This window comes from Rhinolophus hipposideros (genome assembly GCF_964194185.1).
Source record: "Rhinolophus hipposideros genome assembly, chromosome: 19".
Taxonomy (NCBI): Eukaryota; Metazoa; Chordata; class Mammalia; order Chiroptera; family Rhinolophidae; genus Rhinolophus; species Rhinolophus hipposideros.
The window spans coordinates 40,896,883-40,921,953 of NC_138065.1; the positions used below are offsets into that span (position 1 = coordinate 40,896,883).

Genomic DNA, 25,071 nt, shown 5'->3' on the forward strand with positions numbered 1-25,071 from the left:
ACACGTCCGTTAATGATCAACGGTAGTACAGGATCTGGGAAGTCTATTACACATTAAATAGTCTCAGAACCACATTTGTGTGTGTGTGTGTGGGGGGGAGGGTACTTTGTTTTTAACCCTCTCTCATCCCCTTACAAGAACAGCTTTGTAACAGAAATCAGAATGTTGTTATCCTAACTCATGAGGCAGTTAGCATATTTCCCTAGAACTACGTACTCATCTTTTACTTCTTACCTTTTCAATTTTTTCATCCAGCATCCTGAAGAATTCTTGTTGGCTCTCAGAGGTGTGCATGCTGAAAAACAGAGAGAACTTAAGTGCACATTTCAATTTTTTTCTTAAACTTGGCTCCCTCAACAAAAATGCTGAGTTTCTACACTTTGGGGCAGACATTTATTTATTGCACTTTTCCACTGAAATACTCTGAAGTTATAGTAAAGATAAATGTTATTACAGTAATCCTACAAATGCATTTCATAATACTCTATCAGTGCCTATAATTTAAGAAATACAATTTTCTTTCAGTGTTCATGTTATTTATAGAGACGGTACTGGGAGGGGCATGCCAAATTTTTTCTTCAGATACACATTTGTGATCGGAAAAAAAAAGCATAGGCAAGCAGCACATGGCACATTTCAACCCTGTGTGTAACTGTAAAGAAGAAAATATGTCCTAGTTATTATACTGAAAGGTGCATTTTACAGAGGTTGTCAGCACCAACACGCTTTCAGCTGACTGTCTAGGGGTGGGCTGGCAGCCAATGAGCTCAGCGCTTGACACTGGCCCCGAACACCTTCTATATTGGCGACAGCACGTGTACCTCTCTGGGACTGAAATCCCCCTGAAATGTGGGACTAAGTCAGGAAGCAGGTTCGAATAGCACTTGTCCTGTGTGCTTGCTTGTCCTATGTCACTTGACAGCATACTTAGTGAAATGCACACGGTGCATAGAAGGTAAGGGGAGCAGAGAAGAATCACAGATGGAAAAGGTGTGGGGAAGAGGGGACCTCGATGGCAGTACGGTTTCAGTGACTGTGGTTTCTACTTAGCAGATATTAGCAGTTGTGGGTGTTCCAAGGGATTCCGGATGCTGGGGTGAGAGACACATTGCACAGTGTTTCTTTCACTTACTGCTAGTGTCTGCTTGTTGTATTGGCTGGGGGTGTGTGGGGGAGTGACTGCGGAACAGTTTCGTCCCTTCCAGTCTAGGTGTGGTGAGCAAAGTGTGGCACGAGTGACCCCAAACCCTCCAGGCGTCCCATGACAGATAATGGGGCTCCAAGGAGGTGTTCCCCTGTGTGTAAACCGAGATTTTAAATCTGGAAGCACAGTGGTATCAGCTCTGATGTAAAAGGAAACCCATGAAAAACATCTGACCAGCAACTTTCACTGTTACAAAGCACAAATATCATGTAACTTTTGCTGTCCTTTATATGATCATTAAAATGAAGTAAATGCCCTATTTCAGAAACAAGCCCTATCTTATTGCAGGTTTGAAAGGCGGGGCAGACTCTGGCATAATGAGAATATATTAAACAGTCTCCTGTCTCTGGCTGGACAGGAAAGCCAGTATGCATAGCTGAGTTTCCCCAGATTCCTCAGGTTTCCACTTCTTTAAAGCGCCAAATACTTTTCATTTGAGCCACTTTGGATGTAAGTCTTCTAAGCTGCACACTCTTTTAATAGAGGATCTATCACAGACATTACTTAATTTTCTCCTTAATGACTAGTGGGCACTTCCATGATCTTAAATCACAATAATCTTCTGGGAAAACCCCTCCTCCCCCCACACACACTCTATGATGGGTAGAGCTGGCCCTTCTGAAGCAAAATGGCCTGGAACTTCAGGCTTTTGTTCTTTGCCTGCTTTTGAGCTCTTTCTCTCATTTCTTCTTGTCAGAGGAGGTATCAGTCCTCCTGTGGTTTCCTTCCCAGCTGCTGCTTCTACTCCGTGCTTGGAAATAGCACAGCCACGTTTGGTTGAGTTGTGCCTGAAGTTATGTGATCAGGTTCCAAGGCCGAGATTCGGGGTTTCTTGTCAGTGGGGAATATGAATATTCTGGCACCCACTGTGGCTGCTCGGAGGATATGAATATTCTGGCACCCACATTTTGGGCATCCTACCTGTTCCTGGCCAAGCTCTCAGCAGATAAGGTTGCCAGACAGCTCAGGGTCCCAATACGAAAGTCATGAAGATTATACATACTCATACGTACACATATGGTTAGCTAGTTAGCTATCTGTTTCTAGGAAATTCTAAGAGAACACATACAAATGGCATTTTTAGGATTTGATGTTCAATGTGGAAATGTTTGGGATAGAGGTTTTAGCATATATTGCCTTGCATATAACAGGAGGACAACAAATATTTAATTGACCAAGTGATTTCCATTTAAATTAATCTGATTTGTGACCCCTCAGAGGCAGCATACTGTGTTAGCAGGGGGAAAGTACAGGCTTCTGACTCCTCACCTATAAAACCAGCAGGCTGGTCTCTGAGGTTCTTTCTGATACTCTGTTCTATGACTGTTACTAACTTCCACTAATTCCTTTACTGAATTACAAGAATGTGAAAACAGGGATGGGAGGTTAGTACTCATACATATGCACATTAGACAGAACAAGAGGGAAAGCCTTAAGTAAAAGCAACTCTGCAAATGTGTCTGCCACCCCAGTGATCAAGAATGCCCAAGCTCAGGTGTTCCTATCAGGAGCTTGAGACCAAGCGAGAACAAAAACCTCAATGGTTTCAGTTTTGAGTAGTTTTACGACATCTTTCCTAACCATTAAAAAAAAAAAAAAGTATCCCTTGATCAAAACAAACTGAACAAAAGCCACCCAACCCAGAAGTAATTAGACAAACCAAAACAGTATATTTTCAACCCCACCTGAATCCTGAACTAAATATTAACCTTACTCTGGGGTAGAGGGTACAATGGTCCGGAAACAAACTACCATTTTCATTTTCTCATGTGCCCTTTGAGGAATAATTCTAACTCAACATAGGCAACCGGCCTTCAATCAAGTACATTTCTACGTCCATACCCTCTGATAGAGAAATCTTTCTTCATCTAACAGCGTTTGAACATTCCCTGCCTGCCTTTGGCTCACTTAAAAACCTACCAGGGAGAGTCACCCACCAGGCTGCTTCACTATCTTGCTACCCTGAAATACAGCACGTAGACTGTGTTAGACAGAAGATGGAGTGGAAGGGTGACTTGATTTATTATCAAATCCTGATGTACTAAATGAGTTCTTTCAGATAAACTCCAGTATCCCTGGGAGCATGGCCGCCACTGCCAGATGGAACGAATGCCCACATGAGGTCCCTGTTACCTGGGCATCACCTTAGGTGTGGTGGACCTGAAATCATGACGCTTACTTGGCTGTTCTCCATAGATTTGTTTCAAAGAGAAGCCCTGAAATCTCTCCAACAGGGGCAGAAACAGAATTTTTACTCTGAGGAAATAAATTACCCGATATCCTCTAACTCCCGCCTAGATAAATGTGGATGCCCTCTTCTCAACAGAGTGGCGTTAATACTAGTTTAAGTTCAAGAATATAAACTGCACTGTGAGAAACAGTCTCTAGGTAATGACTCTCAGTCTTAAAATACTTTCTGAGGCACAATTTGATGATTGTGAGTGGGGATCAAGGAGGAGGAAAAGCAAACTCGCTTTCTCTCTTTCTCAAAGATATTAGAAAAGAATAATTGAATCGCTTATGATTTTTGCTTATGAAGTATAAATACTTGATGCTAAGATTAATTAGATCTAAAAATCTTTTATTAAAGCCTGTGTGTTGGCGCCTAATGTAACTAATAAATCTTAACAATTTCGGTAATTCCCGTTTCTCTCTAATAATTACAATTCAACCTTGGAAAACCTAGTACGCTCCCCTGGAGCACTTCCTGTGGCCCCCAGTGGGCATGGCAAAGCTTTTGTGGGTTAACCCTGAGCTGGCCAAGGCTCTTTCTGTGATGTCTCAGCTCCATGAGACGAGGGATAGTCACAGGATGGAATCCTAACGACAAGTACGCTAACGAAGGTAAGGTAGATAAAATGAGCTTGAAGAGCTGAAAGATACCTAGCTTTCATGTTTAGTGACTTAAAAACATTTTTTCCAAATAATAAAAATTGAAGCCACAAAAGTATGAGAGGGCAAGGTCCTCCTTCCTTAAGAATTCACCTGCAAAAATGAAATCCAATTACTCAGTGGGTTCCCGGCAAATCTCGGCCTGAACACAGGTATTTCTTCCTGATCATCATTGTTGTTTTTCAACTGGACCTCAGGGAAGTGGGTTAGTTCTAATCTTCACATCGTGACACTCCCTTGCTAGTAGTTCATGCATGGCTCGCTTTTATTTTGTTCGTTAATGCTTTTGTTTTTCACAAATAGTGTAATAGGCCATGAAACCAAAACAAAAAACAAAAGCTGGGACCTGGACAACAACCTAGAGCTAACCCATGCATCTGATTTATTTTAGTTGTTCTTCACTGTTTTTTTCAAAGAGTGCATCATGCTCTATGCAATCTTTCGGGGCTCACTCATTTCTTCTAGCATTCTATTGCTAGGATCCATCCAGCATTGGGAATTGCTGTAGTACATTCGTTTTCACTAATTTAAATATTAACTTCAGGTGAACTCATTGAATGTTAACTTTAATATTCCATTGTGTGAATATAGTGTAGTGCATCTACCCAATTTCCTGTTAAAGGGCATTTGGATGGTTTCTAATCAAGATGTTCTTACCCAGTGCCAGGCACTGTGATAAGCACTGGCATACATTATTTTGTTGACTCTCCAGTCCTATAAGATAGGGGTGCTCACCTCCTTTTCTCTCTGAGAAAACTGAAGCTCAAAGACATTAGGTCATTCTCCTGAGACCACAAAGTCAGTAAGAATGTGTTCTTATGTGTTGCATCAAAGATGAGGACCATGACCGTGTTTCCCCGAAAATAAGACCTAGCTGGACCATTGGCTCTAGTGCGTCTTTTGGAGCAAAAATTAATATAAGACCCAGTATTATATTATATTCATTATATTATATTATTATATTATATATTATATTACATTATATTATATTATATTATATTATATTATATTATATTATACCGGGTCTTACATTATAGTCAAATAACACCGGGTCTTATATTAATTTTTGCTCCAAAAGACGCATTAGAGCTGATGGTCCGGCTAGGTCTTATTTTCGGAGAAACACAGTATTAATAAATCAGCTATTGTCTGGTATGAGATTGTCCTTCCACTCATGGGGGAAAAAAACCCTCATTATCTTATTTTATACAACTACATAATAAATATGTCAGCAAGTAGGAAAAGTAAACCTCTAGTCTTGGCCCTCCAGATAGATTTCTTAGTTGAATTCCAGGGACCCAACATTCTGACTCACAATTTAAAATACACACACACACACACACACACACACACACACACACACACACGAGCATGCTGCTGTGTGGAAAACAGAGGATTTTCTTCATAATTTTAATGTAAACACATACGCCAATTTAATCAGCTTCTCTGAGAGCTTCAGCTGATGCCAGTTTGCAAAGTGTGCTGTTTCAGGGTGTCCAAGTTAAATACGTATTCGCTCTAAAGGAAAAAGAAATCCTCCCTAATCCAGCCTCTCCTTAGAACTCATAGATAAGGGAAACATTGAAAAATAGCACATATTCGGACGGCTTGGCTGAAAAGATGATTTGGTTCTGTCACTGTATATCTGGGATCCCTAAAGGCAGATAAAGTTAGTGTAGATAAAAGTGATTACCAGTGAAGTGGACTAGGGAGCTTGTGATTACAGCACAGCATTTACCTAAGGCTGCAAAAACCGGTTGGGCCGTTATACAGACACTGTAAATGATAAGTGGATTTTAAGGTGTCTAGTTTTTTTTTTTGATATTAAAAAAATGAAACCCCTGAGCTCATTCACCGCCCCCTGAAGAGTCTTAATTGCCATATCACGGTAGCCATGGCTACAGCAATTCCAAACACTGAGCCAGGTTAACGTGATTATGGACCAGGTTATTTTTGTCTCAATTTTCTGGGAGGAACGCGGGTCACAACTTCTTATGCTTATGATTTTAACTTGTGGGGCAACTATTACATATATGTAATGGTCAAATTTATTTTAGGGTGGGGGTGTGACTGTGTCAAATGTACTAGCGTGATCAGGACCCCCAGAGAATTTGTTCATATTTAGGGGGAACCCCACAAAAAAGATTTGCAGCCTCTGGGATAACAGAGCCTCTTTGAAGAAACGGGAGGTACCTTCAAAGTCACACAAAGTGAGTTTTATCACCAAGGTATTTTCAGTTCTAGAACAATCTAGAAAACCACTCATTGTTCTCTTTAACTGTTTAATTGTGAAATACATAACACATAGAAAAGAAAACATATAAGGTTATTTGTGCATTTTTAAATAATAGTAATTAAAGGGACAGCCATGTAATCACCACTCAGATAAAGAAACGGAACCCATGGTCCTACTGTCTTCCATCCAGTCAGAAAGAACTGCTCTTCTACACTTAACGCTTTTTCATTTTCTTGTTTGTCTTTATTGTTTTTCTACATACATATGTATTGCTAAGTTCGGCCTGTTTTTGAACTTTATATGAATGAAACAATATATAAGCAGATACTGCTACAACCTTACATTCATGAGATTCCTCCGTGGTCATATAAGTAGCTATCGCTCAGTCATTTCCACAGATATGTACTATTCTCGTCATAAGACTATGCCACATTTTTGGTAGCCAATATATTTTTGATGGGCATTCGGGTTTTACCTTTAAGAGCTCACAAAAACAATGCTGCCATGGGTATTTGTGCTGGCACACATGTTCAAGGATTTCTCTAGAATATGTACCTGATAGTGAAGTTGCTGAGGCAGGGAAGGTATGAGTAGGTACAATTTTACGAGATAATACAAACTGTTTTTCAAAGTAATTGTATCCATTTATATACCCACCAGCAGGAGTTAAGAGTGCGTCTGTTCCACATTCTGGTCAATCTTTTGTATTGTCAGACTTCCAAATGTTTGCTAACCTTGTGATACGAAGTGACTTTTTTGCATATACTGGGGGGTGCCAAAAAAATGTATACACATGACTTGTATTCATCTTTTGTTATCGGTATATATTGAGTATTACAATTTAATACAGTTTTTTCCTGTCTTAAAATGTGTATATATTGTTTTTGGCACCCTGCTGCTTCCTCTTCAAATGGTCATTCAGGTCTTCAGCCTGTTTGTCCATGAGTTCTCTGTATTTTACTTATGTATTGTAAACGATTCCTTCATTTTGTGGCCTTTTACTCTCCTACTATATCTGATATATCTGATACACAGAAATTCTTAATTTTAATACGGTCATAATAATTAATCATTTTCCTTACAATTTGCATCTTTTGTGACTTAGTCAAAATCTTTCCCTACTGCATGGCCATAAAGATATCCCCCTTTATTTCCTTCTAACTGATCTGAAATGTCGGCTCTGTCATACATTGTGGGTCTGTTTAGGGACTCTCTGTTCTGTTAGACTAAACCATACTGGTTGCAATTACTGAAGCTTTATAATGAGTCTTGATTGTCTGGTAGGCAAAATGAAACTCACCCTGCAAATATTTTTAGCTTTAAGAACAATAGAACAAATAAGGATCTAGAACTTACTTTGCTCTGGGTTGATGAACAAATCCCGGAATCTCTTTATTCGTTTTTAGTCTTGCATTGGAACTGGCACTTTTTTCCTAAAACACATATAAGAGACAAGATAAGAATCAGCAATTCAACAATAGCATGATTTTTCATCACAGAAATGCTAGATTTGTCTGGGAGCTGCCACAGTTGGTTACTTCACAGGGACAAATGTCCTTACAAAGATGTTAACACAGTCCAGGTAGAACTGTCAAATATTTTAACAGGGAACATGGTCCTGAAGAGAGAAATTCGCTTTATAACAGCTGACTCTGTTTAGGAGACTATGTGCAACTAATATTTGATTTCTAGGTTGAGTTATTGAAAATAGTAAGAGAATCAAAGAACAGAAGAGTCTAATGTTAAGAAGAGCAGCAGTGGCACAATCACAGCCATTGCTGACTTGCTCAGGTTAAACGTAGTTATTGGGACATAAAGTTTGCACAAGGCCCTGTCAGTAACAGGGACAAGAACATGAGTAAAAATAACTATTTTCCACCCACAACAAATATTGGGATTAAATTCAATTGAATTAATAAAACTCAATACTAGCCTATATTCAAGAGACACTTTTTTGGCTGTTAGCCTGATCTGATTTCTTATTCCCAATAAACCAGCCGCATGGGAAAGAAAAACTCTCAAATTATAAAATACCAATATATCAGTAACTACCTCAAATACTTCTGCTCTGTACTTTTACAAACATTATTATTTTAAAAAATATTCAAGGTGCTTTACCATTTGCTCACAAAACACTCCTAAAGTGAAAGGAAAGGCTATTCTAACCAATTTAATACATCTCAAAACGCGGCGGTGTGGCAATAATTAAAGATCCAGGTTAGGGACAGTTGTAACAACTCGTGTGGGCCAACACACCATTCTCACCTAAGGCAGGGTGAATGTGTGGCACGTATAAGAGATGTTCCCCAAATGAACTCTTTTGAATTCGTATTTCTCCTAGGACAGCAAAAGCCATTTACGTCAATGAAACTCCAATGAGTTATATGCCCTGGTTGTTCGTTATTTACCATCAAACACAAGCTTATCTGCATAACATTAGTATTCCAAACTATAGGGTACTTTTGTTTGTGAACCTCTAGGAAAAGAATCATTACAGTTCTTTTGCAGTTTATCTTACTTTCCTTACCCTCCACTAAACAACGTTTTCATGAATATTTAAAAAGCATAAAATACATACTGTTTCCTTTCCTTATGTAGTCAGGGAACAACAGATGAACTGCCTTGGTTTTTACAAAGCAGGTGGGAAAGCAATTTGAAATTCCTAATGCACTAACTCGAGGAGGGCAGAGCCCGTGTCCTCTCTTTACCATCGGGGCCACAGTGCCTGGCTTAGGGGCCTGGCCCTTTATGGCAGGCGCTTATTAAACATTTGTAGAATGAATGTATTATGTCAGCAAATAATTAACTTCGTTTTAACAATTAGATATAAAAATAACTCAAATGCAGTCTCTCTGCAGGACCGAAGAAGATGTACATTCCCTCCAAATTTGTCATGTTCTCCCTTAAACTTGCTATAGACATGGATTAAGCATTGAACATGGACATATTTATTATAACAGAACCTTATACTTTTTCTCTAGTCACATAATTTCTCAAACTCGTTGAACTTAAATGATACGTTGTAATTTTAAACATTGCTGAGGCAGGAAAGCAGCTTCCAATTCTAAGGATACAAATGACATCAAATGGTATTCTGTTTATATTCAATGTATTAAACTGTGCCCCGCATAATCACATTGCCTCACCAAATCTTCCTTAAAAACACATTGTGTGGTTGCTAAGAAAAGAAAGAATTCCCCCAAACAACAGAAACACAGTGGATAGGCAGAGCACTCCTGCTCACGAGAGAAGAGGTCACCCTCAGCACCTAACTTCCTGCACTTGCAGGAAGTAAGAGAATCAAAGGTGAGGTGGAGGCAAAGGGAGGAAAATCAGCTTTAGACTGCCCCATTAGAGAAAAAAAGTACATATAATTACATAGAGATTTCTATCCATTATGTTTATAATGTAATTTTTACAAATCACCATTCACCAAGTTCAATAGTAAGAACTCACTGAGCACTTACTGTAAGTCAGGCACTATTCTAAGTGATTTACATACACTAACTCATTTTAATATATTTACATAAATTTGCATATATGAACTCATTTTTATGCTCATAGTACCTCTCTGAGATAGGTACCATTATTATCCCCATTTTATAGATGAGGTAACTGAGGTGTAGAGAAGTGAACACTTACTTGAGATCACAACATAGTAAGTCCTAGCGTTGGAATCTGACCCTAAGTAGAATGGCCTCAGAGTCCATGCTTTTAGCCACTAGGCCAGCAGTTCTCAAACTTTTTAGTATCAAAACCTCTTTACCTATATTCTCCAAATTTTGATACTTTTCACTATACAATATGCAAAAAATCACATTTGTTAAAATCACCATCAATCTCATCAGAAAAGTCTTGACAAAAGCTGTCAAGCACATGGCAGTATAATGTTTTCGAAAATTCTAATTTTGGTTTAGTGTTTGAGTTTTATGACTGGCAACAGATACTGCCAACTGTTTCTTTAAAGTCATAGGTTCTCTTCATTCATCTTTGAGAAAAGGTTTGCCAAATACTCAAGTCTGAATATCCATCCATAAGGAAGAAATGCTTTATGCCTATTTCCCATATCACCTCATACATTATTAAAAACATATGCATGTTTTTAATAATGGAGCGAGATTTAATAATAACATTAAATAATTTTTACTGCTTTATCAGGGACATTCTTAAGTGAAAATGGAATGCATTCTTCCACTGAATGCCTGGTCGTGGAGAACACAATGACTATTGATACAATTTGGTGGAACTGCCTTGATTTGTGATAACGAGTAGTCTTACTACCCTTGCTTTTGCGCCATCAGAGCAAATGTCAACACAGCAAAAAAAAGGCAAATAGTTTCTCAGTTATTATTAGGAAAATGACCTTGAGGACTGAGAATGTCTCTGGGACCCTTAGGGTCCACAGGCCACACTTTTGACTGTAGTGTCTTCTTTGCATAGAGAGGAAGCATCGATTATTTAATTATGCTCTATGCTTTATTTAAGATATTTAGCTACCTTATTGCGGAACAATTAATATTCCATAAAATCCCCCCATTATTAATGTATGATTAAATTATTTTAGTAAATTTATAGAGCTGGGCAATTATTTCCACAATCCAGTTTTAGAAAAGCTCTATCATCCCCTAAAGATTTCCTCAAATTCATTTGCAGTTATTTCCTGCTCTTATCTGTAGCCCCAGGAAACCACAGGTCTGCTTTGTCTCTCTACAAATTTGTCTTTTTTAGATTCATATAAATGAAATCATATATATATGTATATGTATATATATATGTATATCATATATATGTATATATATCATATATATGATAAATGATATATATGTATATATGTATGTGTATGTATATCATATATGTATATATATGTATATGTATATATATATCCTTTTGTGTCTGGCATTTTTCACTTAGTATAATGTTTTTGAGGTTCATCCTTACTGTAGCATATTTCAATATTTCACTTATTTTAATTGCTAAATAATATTCTAGTGTATGGACATACCACATTTTGTTTATCCATTCATCTCTTGATGGACATCTGGATCGTTCCCTGTTTGTGACCGTTATGAATAATGTTGCTATGACCATTCACATACAAGTCTTTGTATGGACATGTATTTTCATTTCTTTTGGGAAGATTCCTAGGAGCAGATTTGCTAGATTATATGCTAAGTTTATATTTAACTATTTAACCAAACTGTTTTCCCCAAAACAGTGGTGGCACCATTTTATATTCCCATCAGTAGCACATGACGGTGCCAATTTCTCCACGTCCCTGCCAACACCTGGTATTGTCTTCGATTGTTGCCATTCAAATGGGTGTCTCATTGTTGGGCTTTGTTTATTTTAAAAATATGACTTGTTGGATTTGTTCTTCTATTTCTCTGTGTCCCTCAGAGGAACTCATACGTTCCTGCATGGAGCATGGATATGCTTACTGATTAGCTTTATTTGCACCAATAAATCAGTCTGTATTCATGTAATAATTTAATTTCTCCTTTGGGTTTGTTTGTTGGGGAAGAGGAGGTTTAAAGAGATCTGTCTAAAAAAAGGAAAAAGAAAAAGAAAAAAGAAAGAAAGAAGGAAACAAGCAAACAAACAAAACCAAAGAAGAACAAAGTTGATGGGAACCTCAGCCAGAGAGGACCCAGCAGAGGGCTCAGAGCCAGGCCAGTCTGCTGTGCGCCAGTTACACGAACAGAGAGTTAAACTGGGAGATGACGGAAGAGGTACTAAGATATTGTTTCCCTTGGCAAGAAAAAACTATCTTAGTGGTATGGGACACTCATAAACTAAGAACCTAAAATAAACTGGGACCACGTGGAACCAAGATGAAGCCATTGAAACGACCCTCAGCAGGAAGTTTGTAGAGCAGTATTTTCATGATTTATTCAGGTACCAGAATCATATGCGATGCTTGTTAAAATACAGGTTTCCAGGCGCCACCCAAGACTTCCTGAGTGTGAGTCTCTAGGATTGAGGCCCAGGAATCCAGGAATCTGCATTTTAAACAAGAGTCCCACGTGACCTTAACTCAAAAAAGTTTGAGAACCTGTATTTCAGAGAAAAAGATACCTTTACACTTAGGATTCCCCCAGTTGGCTTTCCACAGAGCAGTTTTCAAACTGAGCCCTGGGGTTCTGCAGAGCTGTCCTGGGGGTCAAGAGGCCCACCAGAGTAGCAACCCCTCGAACTGTTTTCTACTTAGGGGCTCCATTAGTTGAAAAAAAAAGGCTCCATTTTTCAAAATGTTTGCAAACTGATGTCAGGTAGTGACAGGTTTATTTAAACAGTACATCAAACAATTTTCTCCTTTGCTTGGCAGAATTTTCTTTCTTTACGAACAGAACAGACACTTGTCATTGTCTAGAGTAAACCTGTCTTTCCCTTCTCAGTTTCTCGGATGCTGGGGACCGTCAAACCAACTGTATTTATGCTGCTGTGCCCCAACCCCTGGGTCGCATCTCCCACAGGGTAAGTCAGACTACCAAGGGGAACTGACAGCTTCTTTGAAAAATCCCTCAAACTTCACCTCCCTTTTGGCGAGAGATGAAATCTCTTTTTTTTCTGTCACGTCTCTGCCTGTGTTGACCCACTGAGTAGGAGAAGGCTTAGGCCCTGGCAGCCTTGTGAGGTTCCCTGAATTGGTTCTGGGTTGGAAGTGTGAGAGAAATCTCATTTTCTTTTTCTGGGCCCAACCATATAAAGAAATCCCAGGGGCCAGATTGATGCAGGAAGCTGGAGACCTAGAGAAAAGTAGTGGGGGTTGGAGTAGTAACTCCTAAGACTGTTAGTGAAGGACTGACACAGAGAAAAGACTCAAAAGCACTAAATACAAACTTTCCAAGGGTTGGCCCTACACACAGATTGTGTGTGTGTCCAGTTGCGTCACGGCATTTCAGAAAGCTTACTTATTAACTAGAATTAGGAGAGTTCGTGGCAGCGGTGGAGAGCATACACACATTAAAAAAAATAGGAACACATTCAGCTATAAAACAAATGAGTAATTATTCCAAATTTGGGGCAGTAACCTATAGAATGTACTCTCTAAGAACACAATCTCATTTGATGCTTTGTGTGATTTTTCAAGTGGTATTAACATGATAGGGCACTGTCTCCTTCAAATATAAAAGAATTTTATCTTCTGTCTTCTGCCACATCCTTTCTACGAGAATTGTTGGATATTAACAAATGGCAAGGCCCAAGCTACCGGATTCAACTGTTGACGGATTGGGGCCTACCAGTATAATTATAATTATATCAAGTCAACACTTCCATTATAATTATCTGCCCAAAGATATTATTAAAATGATGAGCATTTTGTTAGAATTATTGAGTAGTGATGAAGTTGGCATGAAAAGTCTTAGCTTTATGGAAATTCCTTTTCTATAAATTAAAATACAGCCATGTACATCATTTTATATCAAGCAAATTGTTAAGTGGGGCACAGCAGTTTTCAAGCACCTGATATTTTTCACACAGTTGTTTCTCAAGGTAGATTGGAAACATTCACAACAACCTGAAACAAGTAAACAGTGTTGTAAGAAATTGCTCAGAACAGATTTGATTGTATACCAATAAATCTAGAACAAAGTCATTAGGTCACCATGTCAGTAATTAAAAGAAACAAAGTATAATGTTACAAATTTCACGGACAAGTATAAGTTAAGGTTATTTTCAACAAGATGATATTATCTCCAAGTTTTTCAAAGAAGTATTATATATACATCCAGAGAATTAACTAATTTGGAACAATCATATTTAATTTTTGCCCAAGATGTTTGTATCAGTTAGGTAAGGGTAGGTTATGTTACGATAACAAAACAACCCCCAATATCAGTAGTTTAATAGTGTAGAAGTTTATGTCTTACACATGTTACATGTCAGCACAGGCTGAGAGGAGGGCTCTGCTTATCCTAACCACAGTGGAAAACCACAGTGGAGAAAGCTACTTCTTTAGTGAAGGCCCATTCTTCACTAAATCAGTGTTTAATGGTTCTTATGTGCCAGACTATGTGAAGAAATCAGAGATATAATCCTCATGTACTCAAAACAAACAGGAAAGGGAACAGATGTTTAAAATGATAGAAGTACGTATGTGTGGGGGAAGCACTTGCAATGACCTCCTCAGAGGTCAGAGGAGGAGGTCAGGGAAGCTTCCAGGGAAAGGAACCGGGTAGGGCTGGGTTTAGAGGGCAGGAATATATACCCTTGCAGGGAAAGAAGAAAACATGGCCTGTACTAAGAACCACAGAGAGTCTAGTACAGTCAGAGAGAGTCTGGGGTGCCAGGAGAACATATGAGAGATGAGGAAGTGAGGTGGGTAGGGGCCGGGCCAGGAAGGGTTCACGCTCGGGCATCTGGATTTTCCTTTGAAACACGAGGGGGACACTGAAAGAGTTTCTGAAGCTTCCGGCAAAATATCAGAATTGTGTTTCAGAGATGGAAGCAGAGAGGCAGTCAGGAAGCTGTGCCAATAAATCAGAAGAGAGTCTAAGAAAGGCTGAACTCAGACAAGAGGGGCAGAAACCAAGAGTTCGGGCTCTGGAGTCAGACTGCCTCTCCACTTCCTGCTTGTTTGACCCTGAGCAGATTACACAACCTCTGTGCTGCAGTTTCCTCAGCTGTGAAGTGGGGATAAAAGGAGTACGTACTTCCCTGGGTTGTCTGTCGTATAGGAAGCGCATAACAAATGATAGCTCCTATTACTAAATTAGCTGCTCTGGGAATAGAGACGAGATTTGAGAGCTGTAGAGAAAATTACTGAGCACCCACTCCATGCTAGGCTCTGAGAGAAACAACAAGAAAATGACAAAACGAGATCCCTGCCCTCCTTGTGCAATTGCAAATGTCAGAGGAAAAAAACCCAAATGCTAAATTATAATCTAAGAATTGGTAGAATCTGAGGTCCACTAAACATGTAGGGGAGATGTAAGAGGAAATGGTATGGCTGAGGACAGCCTCCATTTCTGGCTTAGCTGACAACTTTTTTCTTCCTTGTTGTGTATACCTAATGGATAGGTTGACATTCCCAGTAAAGGTATGTTTCTGGGCAAGCAAAGGAAAGGTGACATGGCTATTAATGCAAAAACAGGCTGGGCAGATGCATTTTTCTTGAAGGTGACACTTAGGCTTCAGGGCAGAGAAGCAGTGCAGACGGCAAGAACCTCTGTCTGAATGCCTGGAGTTTGTTGGCTGTCCTCACAGTTGTGAATCTAATCTAAGCTCAGGCCTGACTGGATCTAGGGGGTCGAGCAATACCTCCTTTCTCTCGCTGGTTCTCATCTTAGCTTATCACCTGGGTTTCATTTTTTTTCATGACCCTGTGGCAACCCTGGATGCAATCCTTGCAACTCTGTGGCCCCACCGGCAAGAGGGTCTTCCCGGTTTGCCCCAGTTAGAAGAATTCCCTGCCTGCCTTTTGTGAGACGCCCAGTGTGGTAAGGGGGGTGGCATCTCTTAGCAGGAATGAGGGGCTTTGCTGGGAGAAGAAAAGCGATAGTGACCACAACATCTTTTATTCTTCTGCCAATGAACTCTCGGTAGGAAAAAGTGTTGTTGTTTTTCTTCTATGACTATCCATATTTAAACATACATAAATTCTCTGTTGCACGTATTATGATTTTTTGAAAGAGTGTTTTTAAAAAACATCGTTTTATGTTTTCACCTATGGGAATTTAAGTTTTTCACTGGTGGAAAAGAACTGATTTCTTTTTTTCATTTATGATGTCTTCCATCACTTCCGGGACGAGTCCTGACTAATTCCAAATTTAGCTCCCGGCCCCATATACTCTGTTCTGTAGCCTTTGCAACGTCTCCCATCAGAAGACAGGGTAAATGAGGGGAAGTCGATGTTTTAGTAGTGCCTTTAGGCTTTCTAGCTAACGCAAGTGTCACTTCTGTCACGGTGTGATTATTTGACAATGTGGAGTCAGTCACAGATTTCTATACACAGTCTGGACAGTCAGTAATCAAATCTGACATTGGTCCATTATTGATGTACTTTTAGCCCAAGGCTAGGAAAAGACTGGTTGGTTGTAGCTAGCGTTTGGGTTGAAAAAGCTCTTTAAAGTTGAAATATGGTACTTCGGCAATAAAGACTAAGCACCATTCCCTGGTTTTTCCTTTCTGCTTTTAGAAAAATGGAGTCCTAGAAATATCTTCATTTTAAACTTTACAAAGAGAATTGATCCTGAAATGCTTAGAGAGGTGTGTTTAACCATGAATGTCTTTATTTGCTTATCTTCTCAGTTCTTTCGAAGCTTTCTAGAAAAGCTGTCAGACTTTTCCTTATTTCTTTCTCCACATGTTCCCTCGAATTTGGTGTATCTTCCCCTAAGACATGTGAGACGAGCACTTATTGTTGATGTAGGACCTTGATGGGACTGGGCCCCCTTGGGCAGCCTGACACCAAGCTGGAGAGAAAAGGTAAGAGGGGTGATCTATGGCTCCTGCTCTGCCATTCCTAATTTCTCTGGGGTATTTCTATTAAGAGGCTCTCAAATTAGGGGTTTATTAATGATACAAGAAGCCTCCATTTACTAAGTCTACCATTATGTAAAATGGTTTCTGAATGTTTGATTTTCTTCATTCTTCTCATTCTCTCTAGATCCTCCTAGACCAATAAGTCTTAACAGCCAGTTAGATTGTGCCTCCATCCTTTGCCTCTCAACTTAAGTAAAAGTATTTTCCTGAGTAAACGCCCCCCCCTTCCAAAACAACTAGAGCTGGTAATGAGAGAAAAATATGTTAAAATACATGTTTAAGAGCTTTAATGAACCATACAAGCCTGAATATAAGGTGATCCCCTTTCTTCCAAAGACCAGATCCTCAACTGTGTGTCTTGACAAGCTTAAATATATGATCTTTTAGGGATGTGGTTGAAACCATCAGGTGACTACTTATAATGTATAGTTTATTAGTTCAGCTACACATATATTTAAAACCACACATTGTGTAAAAATGTCACATTAATTTAGAAGTATTACTCTTTCCACACTCGCATTTCATGAAACAATGTAAGCTTTTCGGGTACATCTGACATTGGTGTGTTCACAATCAGAGTCACCCACTTTTTGAGTTTTCTAATGATTCCAAGACATATCATCTTTCGGGGCCGGCCCAGTGGCTCAGGCAGTTGGAGCTCCATGCTACTAACTCCGAAGGCTGCCGGTTCGATTCCCACATGGGCCAGTGGGCTCTCAACCACAAGGTTGCCGGTTCAATTCCTTGAGTCCCACAAGGGATGGTGGGCTGTGCCCCCTGCAACTAACAATGGCAACTGGACCTGGAGCTGAGCTGTGCCCTCCACAACTAAAACTGAAAGAACAACTTGAAGCTGAATGGCACCCTCCACAAGTACGATTGAAAGGACAACAACTTGACTTGGAAAAAAATCCTGGAAGTACACACTGTTCCCCAATAAAGTCCTGTTTCCCTTCCCCAATAAAAAACAAACAAACAAACAAAAGACATATCATCTTTCTAATTTGTTTAAAATAAAATGTAGTTTGAATTTTTGTATGTTTGCTGTCTTAGAAATTTGATTCCAAGCCATAAATACCCATTTAGTAGTGACGATCTCTATGCTGTGCACCATTTTCTGTATTATTGTTACAAAGTAAATGTTCAAAGGCTGTATAGGATGACACACAGAAATAATAACTAAATTAGATTTTTTTTCTCATTTAGAATTAAAACTGATTCTATCAGAAGACCTCTACAAGCAACTAAAGGGATCACTGACTAAAGTTAGTGTTTTAGGCTGATATGTTTCTGCCAAACTTTGTGTTCAAAATAACAAGCATGCCCTGTACTAAAACTCAGATACAAGGTGCCGTTCACTTTTTTGAAGCATAATTTTAAAAAAACATGAACAAACCCCGCTCATATTCTAGCATACAAGTATATCCTAACATGGTGGAAACTCTTACCATGTGAAGAAGACTTATAGGCTATCTTTTACCAAAATCCAAGGTTTCCTGATAAAATTCAATAGAATCATTATAGATTTTAGCCCATTTTGCAAATGGGATACTGAAATAAAATCTCATATATGAGTGCTGTATCTCTTGTCCAATAGTCATTTGGTAGAAAACATACTGAGGGCAAAAAACCCCAAAACAAAACAGGTATGTACGCCTCCATGCACGTTCTTTCTCTCTCCTTCTCACCCCACCCTCTCACACAGTTATTATAATAGAAGATAAACTCCTAGAGTACAGATAGAGTACAGATCATGCTTAACTTGTGTCTTACATGAAGCCATATGTATGCATTGAACGGAGGCTGCTGTGATAATCTGACAATGAAGAAACATACCTTTTGATTCTTTGTCACTTATAGTCTCTTACAATTGCAAAAATAACAACAACAATAAAAGCAACAGCTGTCATGGATGGTACCCCTCCCAGGTGGCAGACACCACACCAAGGCCTGTGAGCACGGACTGTGTTAGTGCAGACAAAATGCCAAGCACGAGCCCTGCCATGTGGTAAGACCTAATAGATGTCAGCAATTACGATTATTGTTGTTGCTATTATTATTAAATTTTTATCATTTGATCCTCACAACAACTATGTAAGACACGCCTTCACAGAGGAGAACATGAGGAAAACATTAAGGACACAGAGGCTCTGAGATACTTTGTAAGTTGCCCAATGTCAGAAAATTATTGGCCAAAAGGAAAAAGGAACTCTGCATCTGCACCTCTTTCAGTAACTATTTTGCTTTCTTAAAAAAGCCAAATCAATATCAATGAAAGAGAAAGTAAGAATAGTCTACACAATTTTAAACTGCCCCTTTAAATTTCAATACCTAAAGATGAGATGAAGGTCTGGAAAGAGACACACAAGAAAGAAACCTGGGAATTCCCTCCATGGCCATTGCTGAAAAGCAGCATCTGTACCTGCCTGACCAAAGCAAGTCAAGGCGAGATAAGTAACATGAAGGGATGAAGAAAATAAACAGTATTCAAGTGCCTCTCCAAAAGCATACAGATTTGTTTTTGAGGTATAATTGACATACAACACTGTATTAGTTTCAGGTGTACAATATAATGATACCATATTTGTATGCAAAATGATCACTACAGTAAGCCTAGTTAACATGTGTCACCGTACAAAGTTATAAAACTTTTTTCCTTGTGATGAGAACTTTTACGGTCTCTCTTAGCAACTTTCAAATATGTAATACAGTATTATTAACCATCGTCACTGTGCTGTACGTTACGTCCCTTGACTTCCTTATTTTATAACTGGAAGTTTGTACCTTTGGATCCTCTTCACTCATTTTGCCTACCCTCTGACCCCCATCTCTAGAAACCATTCAAATGTAAATTTTTAAAAAAGGTTATTTCTGCTGACCAGACAATACATATATCCACTGATACCCTGGAGCTGCCTTTTACTATGGAGAGCCAATTGTTAAATATTCAGGACTTTTGAAAGCCAACTGCTGGTAGTTTGAAATCAGTCTTCGTGGGAATATTTACACTATGGAAATTGGCAAACAGTATAAACCAGGACTTCTTTTCCCCAGAGAGCTGGTTTACCAGCAGTGTGTGTGTGTGTGTGTGTGTGTGTGTGTGTGTGTGTAGCATATATAAATGATTTTGTTTTCTATTTGTTTGCCATCTCTACCTGAGTCTTTGTTCTGTGCTTGAGACAGTTTTCATGACCAGGTAGGGTGGACTTACATTATTTTAAGTGGGAGATTTTTTAATTAAGTGGGAGATTTTTCCCTCTAATAAATATCCTTTATCTGGGGTCGGGAGGAAACTAACATCCAGTGGAATGTTTTGGAAGGACTGGTTTGGAAGGTCGTCATGCTGCTTTTTAAAAACTGGGTTAAAGGGGCCTCAATTCTTGGCTTCCCTAGGCTCATGTTCGAGGACACTTGCTGTGTCCTGGTCCTTTCCACAGCACAGTGACCTCTTCCTGCACTGATGACAGATCCTTCTCCATCCCTAGCTCACTGTCTGTCACCCCAATCTCCAAAAAGCACTATCTGGCCACGACCACTTTCTGTCATCATTGTGTCTTATGGAAAGCTCTATGTTTTTCCCTCTCCAAATCAGGCAGTTGTCTGTTCAGGAATTTTCTTTGAAAGAATACTCTAATCTGGAAATGAATTAGTGTTACCCTGTTTACTCTTCCAAAGAAAAGAAAAGTTCAGCTTCCCACAAAACATGAGACAAAAAACAGAATTTAGCTAATTGGTGTATAACACGACTTTCAACCCTGTTCTAGAAAATTCTCATTCCTTTCAATGATCACTGAGGATGGAAATGAGCGACAAGTGGCAGCAGGAACTACTGCTTCCTTGTTCAAATTAATGAGCCTGCTTTCCTGCTTCTGTAGCATCCAAAGAACTCTACGCCCACCAGAGATCGTGAGCTGCAGAAGCAAGTCGAGGAAGCATGCACACTTCATCTGCCCCATGAAGAAATGCAGGATACACATCATGATGCCATCCTTGCCCACCAGGGTAGACCACGTTCTCCCTCACTGGTCCTGCCATAGATTTGTCATGGCGCCTTGGCTTGGCTGTTTACATGTCTCTCTTTTCTTACTACAGGTTGTTTTAAATGCATCAGCCTAATAGAATGCAAGCCCCTTAAAGACAGTGGTAGTGTCTACCTATCTTTGTATGTAGTTGGTGATGGTGGTAGGCACTCAATAACGATTCGAGGAAAGAATGAATGAACATCTGTCATCCTTTACTGGGGTGCTGCACTGTTCAACAACATTAACCTCACCCAGGTTAATGAATATGAGCCTGGGCACCAAAAGGGCAGGTGGATTTAGGGACGAATTTTACAGCTGGGGCACAAGGATGGGGAGACCAAAGGGAGAAAGGAAAGGAATGGTACCTTTACTGTAGCCTTCACTAAAATTGTTATTGGGGCTCCATGGGGAAAAAATAGCAAGGAATAATAACATTTGTCCAAACACCTGGGCATTGTCACTTTCATGAAACTGAGTTATAAGAACTTTAGGGGTTTTGATTTTTGGTTTTTTTTTTTAAATAGGTTCTAACTTATTTCAAAGAAGGAACGAGCCTAACACGCCATTTCACTCTAAATGCCTTTGGTATATTTCCAGCATAAACCTTTTGGGTAATAACAGTAATACGTACATGTCAATTGCTTCTCTCTAATAATACTGACCATGTCACGTAAGACCTTCGACATAATGCACAGCAACCTAGAGTAGTCAAATTCATGGAGACAGAAAATAGAATGGTTATTGCCAGGGGCTGGGGCGAGGAGAGCATGGGGAGTTAATTTAATGGGTACAGAATTTCAGTTTTGCAAGATGAAAACATTTCTGGAGATGAATGGTGGTGATGGTTGCACAACAATGTGACTGTATGTAACACCACAGAACTATCCACTCTTAAAAATGTTAACGTGGTCAATTTTATGTTATGTATATATTACACAATTAAAAAAAAATGCACAGCAAAGGTTGGAGGGCGTTCTTACTTCCAGCCTCCAACCTTCTTTTAAAAGATTTTCTTGTTTGCTTCATCACATCTCTCCTTATTTTTACACTTCAAAATCAACATTAAACAGAAAACAGATTTATGCACAAAGGTCTGTTAAAATATTTACGTGTAAATTTATAAAGTCTGCAGTCTCAAAGGATGATTGATGTGTCACATAATCCATTGAACAACAGTGATCTTGCCGGTTTGGATGCAATGAAAAAAACAGCACATCCTAAAAGGTTTAAATAGGCAAGAATGTTAACAATATGTAATTTCACATATGCAGAGCCTTTTAAAGGTCCTTGGACTTCGAGAAAGAGCAAATTAACTTTGTGAAAGGAAAATATGGGTCTTGGTTTGCTTATGACTCCAATGCCTGTCCACTTTACAAGAGAAAATATGGTTTTCTGGGGAGAGGCAATACAGCCAGACTAAAAACCGAAAGCAACCAAGGGAACTAGAATGAATGTAATGATCTTACTGGGGAAGTACCGGAATTCAGAAAAGAGGTACGTGATGAGGTCTAGAGAACCGGTTCCCTAAAGACGCCCGATCTTCAAAAACCAGACCGCCACTTGCTGTCCATAAATTTTGCACGTAACTTAAAATCTCAAAGCCTCAGTTACTTTCTCTGCAAAACGAGGATAACCGAATGTCTCTCATGAAACACTAGTATCCCATTAAATGAGACTAAATAAAATAATGCAAGTATCTGGAAGATGATACTCAGTAATTCTTAGATATTATTATTTACCTTCATGATGTATTACCGTTATTTATTACTGCTAACGCATGCATTATTAGTGGTATATATTTACACTTCTGAGAAGTAACCAGTCAACCTCAGACACGTACTGAAATACTTTTTTTCCTGATGTCCTGGGGTATTTGGAAGCAAGGAAGGCACCTTTAAAGATGGGAGAGTCCAGCTCCTGCATGTTACATCGCTGGTAACTAACGTTGAGAGAGATTAAAAGACGTGATGAAGGTCTTACTGTTAGTGGCAGAATTAAGAGCCTGCTCTTTAATCCAGGGCTCCTTTTTCTCTACTGTGGAACTTCCGTAAGTGGTAGAGTTACAAAAGTGGCAGAGTGTTCAAACCTCGCCTCCTAGTTCTATGTGCCAGAAACACAGGGAAGATGACTTGCTTTTTCCTGTGATGGCTGAATGAGTACTGAGTTTTCCTGATGTCCTGGGGTATTTGGAAGCAAGGAAGGCACCTTTAAAGATGGGAGAGTCCAGCTCCTGCATGTTACATCCTGCAGAGCTGAGAAGAAATCCAGGGGTGTGCTTGAACACTCTAGGAATGAAGCAATGAACAAACCCTAAAACATAAACAAACATACTTGGAAGCCTTATAACACGGTCAGATAACATGCCTCAGTGTACACACCACTATGATTCTCCCTCAGGAGACCGTGGTCTGGGGTTCCCTGGCTGTCTGTCCTAGTTGAAAATGGAACACGAGACATGTGACTGGAAGCTCTGTGTACACAGGCTGGGCCTGTGGACTGTGGCTTCAGGGAGGTGACAGAGCTTTTTAGTTACATCACCTCCAAGAACAGTGTGCTTGGGTCTATTTACTCGGGCCGGTAGGGGTCCCAGAGAAGGTGCATCTCATCTCGTCTTGGACAGTCTAAACCTCCTTGTGAGTCTCCTGGGAGCCAGCTGGGGGAAAGACAACCAAGAATATTGACATTCAGAATGCAGACCTTCACTTAAAAGCCCTGATTTCGGTGCGGCATCCTTGCGCTTCATCGCACGTGGCTGCAAGGAATGGACAAAAGGATCTGGGAGTCTGCTTTTTACACAGACTTTCAATGAAACCTCTTATTTTTGGCCCCATTTTCACCTCCATCCCCAGAGATATCTGGTGCCAGCAATTCCTGAGCCTTTGTTCATTGTACTGTGCAACTGACTGTCTTGGGTTTGCTAAAGAGTTCCCACTCTCTCTGTTTTCCATCTTGCAGAATGTTGACATGTTGTCTTCTATGCTTCTTAGGCATAGAGGATTATTTTTATTCTGTAGAGCCCTTTAACTGTTGTTTGCTTGGCATTTCAGAAGGAAATAAAGGGTAACATCTATGTTCTACCCATTCTACCTCTCTGTGTACATTGCCAATTCTACAACTGTGTGCAGTAGTTGTTACTCTTATCCCCATTCAGCGTCGAGGAAACTGAGTTTCAGCAACTTACCCAAAGTCTCTCGGAGGGTGTGAACTCAGGTCTTTCTGAGGTCAGACCCAATGCTATAGATCGTGACCAGATGTAAGCATTCTTGGTGAAATAATGCTAATGACTGTCGATAGTCATTCAGCATTCACTATGTGGTTTGTGGGTATTAACCGCAACAACTCTGTGAGACAAGTACTATTAACCCATTTTACAGAAGAGGAAATTAAGTCACAGAGTGGTTAAGGAACCTGCCCAAGATCACAGAGCCCAGAGAATCTGGCTCCAGAGGCAGATTTCCATAATGTACTTTAGGACCCTCCTCCAGCTCTGCTCTTTCCTCTTTCCTAAATGACTTACTCCAGAAGAAAACAAAAATCTCCTTAAACCAGCCAACCAAAGCTGAGGCAATGAATAGAAGACAGCTAGAGTTAAAGTAAAATCATTTTGAAAATATTTGCACAAGAAATTATTCTACTAGATTACACTATTCTCTGTTTATACCTACTTACCTTTAAACAAGGAATAATGTGAAGAGTGTGCTAACATAACTAGACATGTAAAAAAACATACCTTTTTAGGAGTAAATGATAACTAGTATTTGCTTCCTTGTCTGACAGCCTAAAATTATGTATGCTAGGGGGTGCTATTGAACAATTTTAGGGGCTTTGTCCATTTGGTGTCCTTAGATTTGCCTGCAGTAGTGCTCTGGGGTAGAGAGTAGGCTTATAATTTTGAATCAAAACCTGTTTAACCTCCACCTGGTAACTGTGAGCCAACACAATATTTTACTGCAGAAGAAATTTAAAAATAAGTTCTATTCATTGTATGTATAGTCAGTTCTTACTCGTGTAGAAGCATTAGTCACGCATTATGGCTGTTTCTACCTGCATGTCCGAGAACTCAATTAAAAGGTAACGAAATGGAGGTGTTAAATCCAAAGAAGGTGTCACTGTCTCTAGAGAATTGTTGATGGTGTAAAGACTTGTGTTTCAGGGCAGTTAACAGAATCTGTTAGCCAAAGGAAACACAATCCAAATTAGTGGGACCAACATATTAGCAGTCCGGAAATCTT

At 39.5% G+C, this 25,071-nt stretch overlaps 1 protein-coding gene across 1 annotated transcript in view; it reads right to left on the reverse strand.

Moving 5' to 3' along the window:
* The window catches only part of LOC308487520 (uncharacterized protein C1orf21), a 199,476-nt gene that overhangs the window by 18,143 nt on the left and 156,262 nt on the right, over nucleotides 1–25,071 (reverse strand). The window contains exons 4-5 of the mRNA XM_081025863.1: nucleotides 7,689–7,765; nucleotides 235–295 (exon numbers count right to left, since the gene is read on the reverse strand). Of these exons, the coding sequence (XP_080881989.1) occupies nucleotides 235–295; nucleotides 7,689–7,765 (138 nt within the window). The remainder of the gene's footprint in view (nucleotides 1–234; nucleotides 296–7,688; nucleotides 7,766–25,071) is intronic.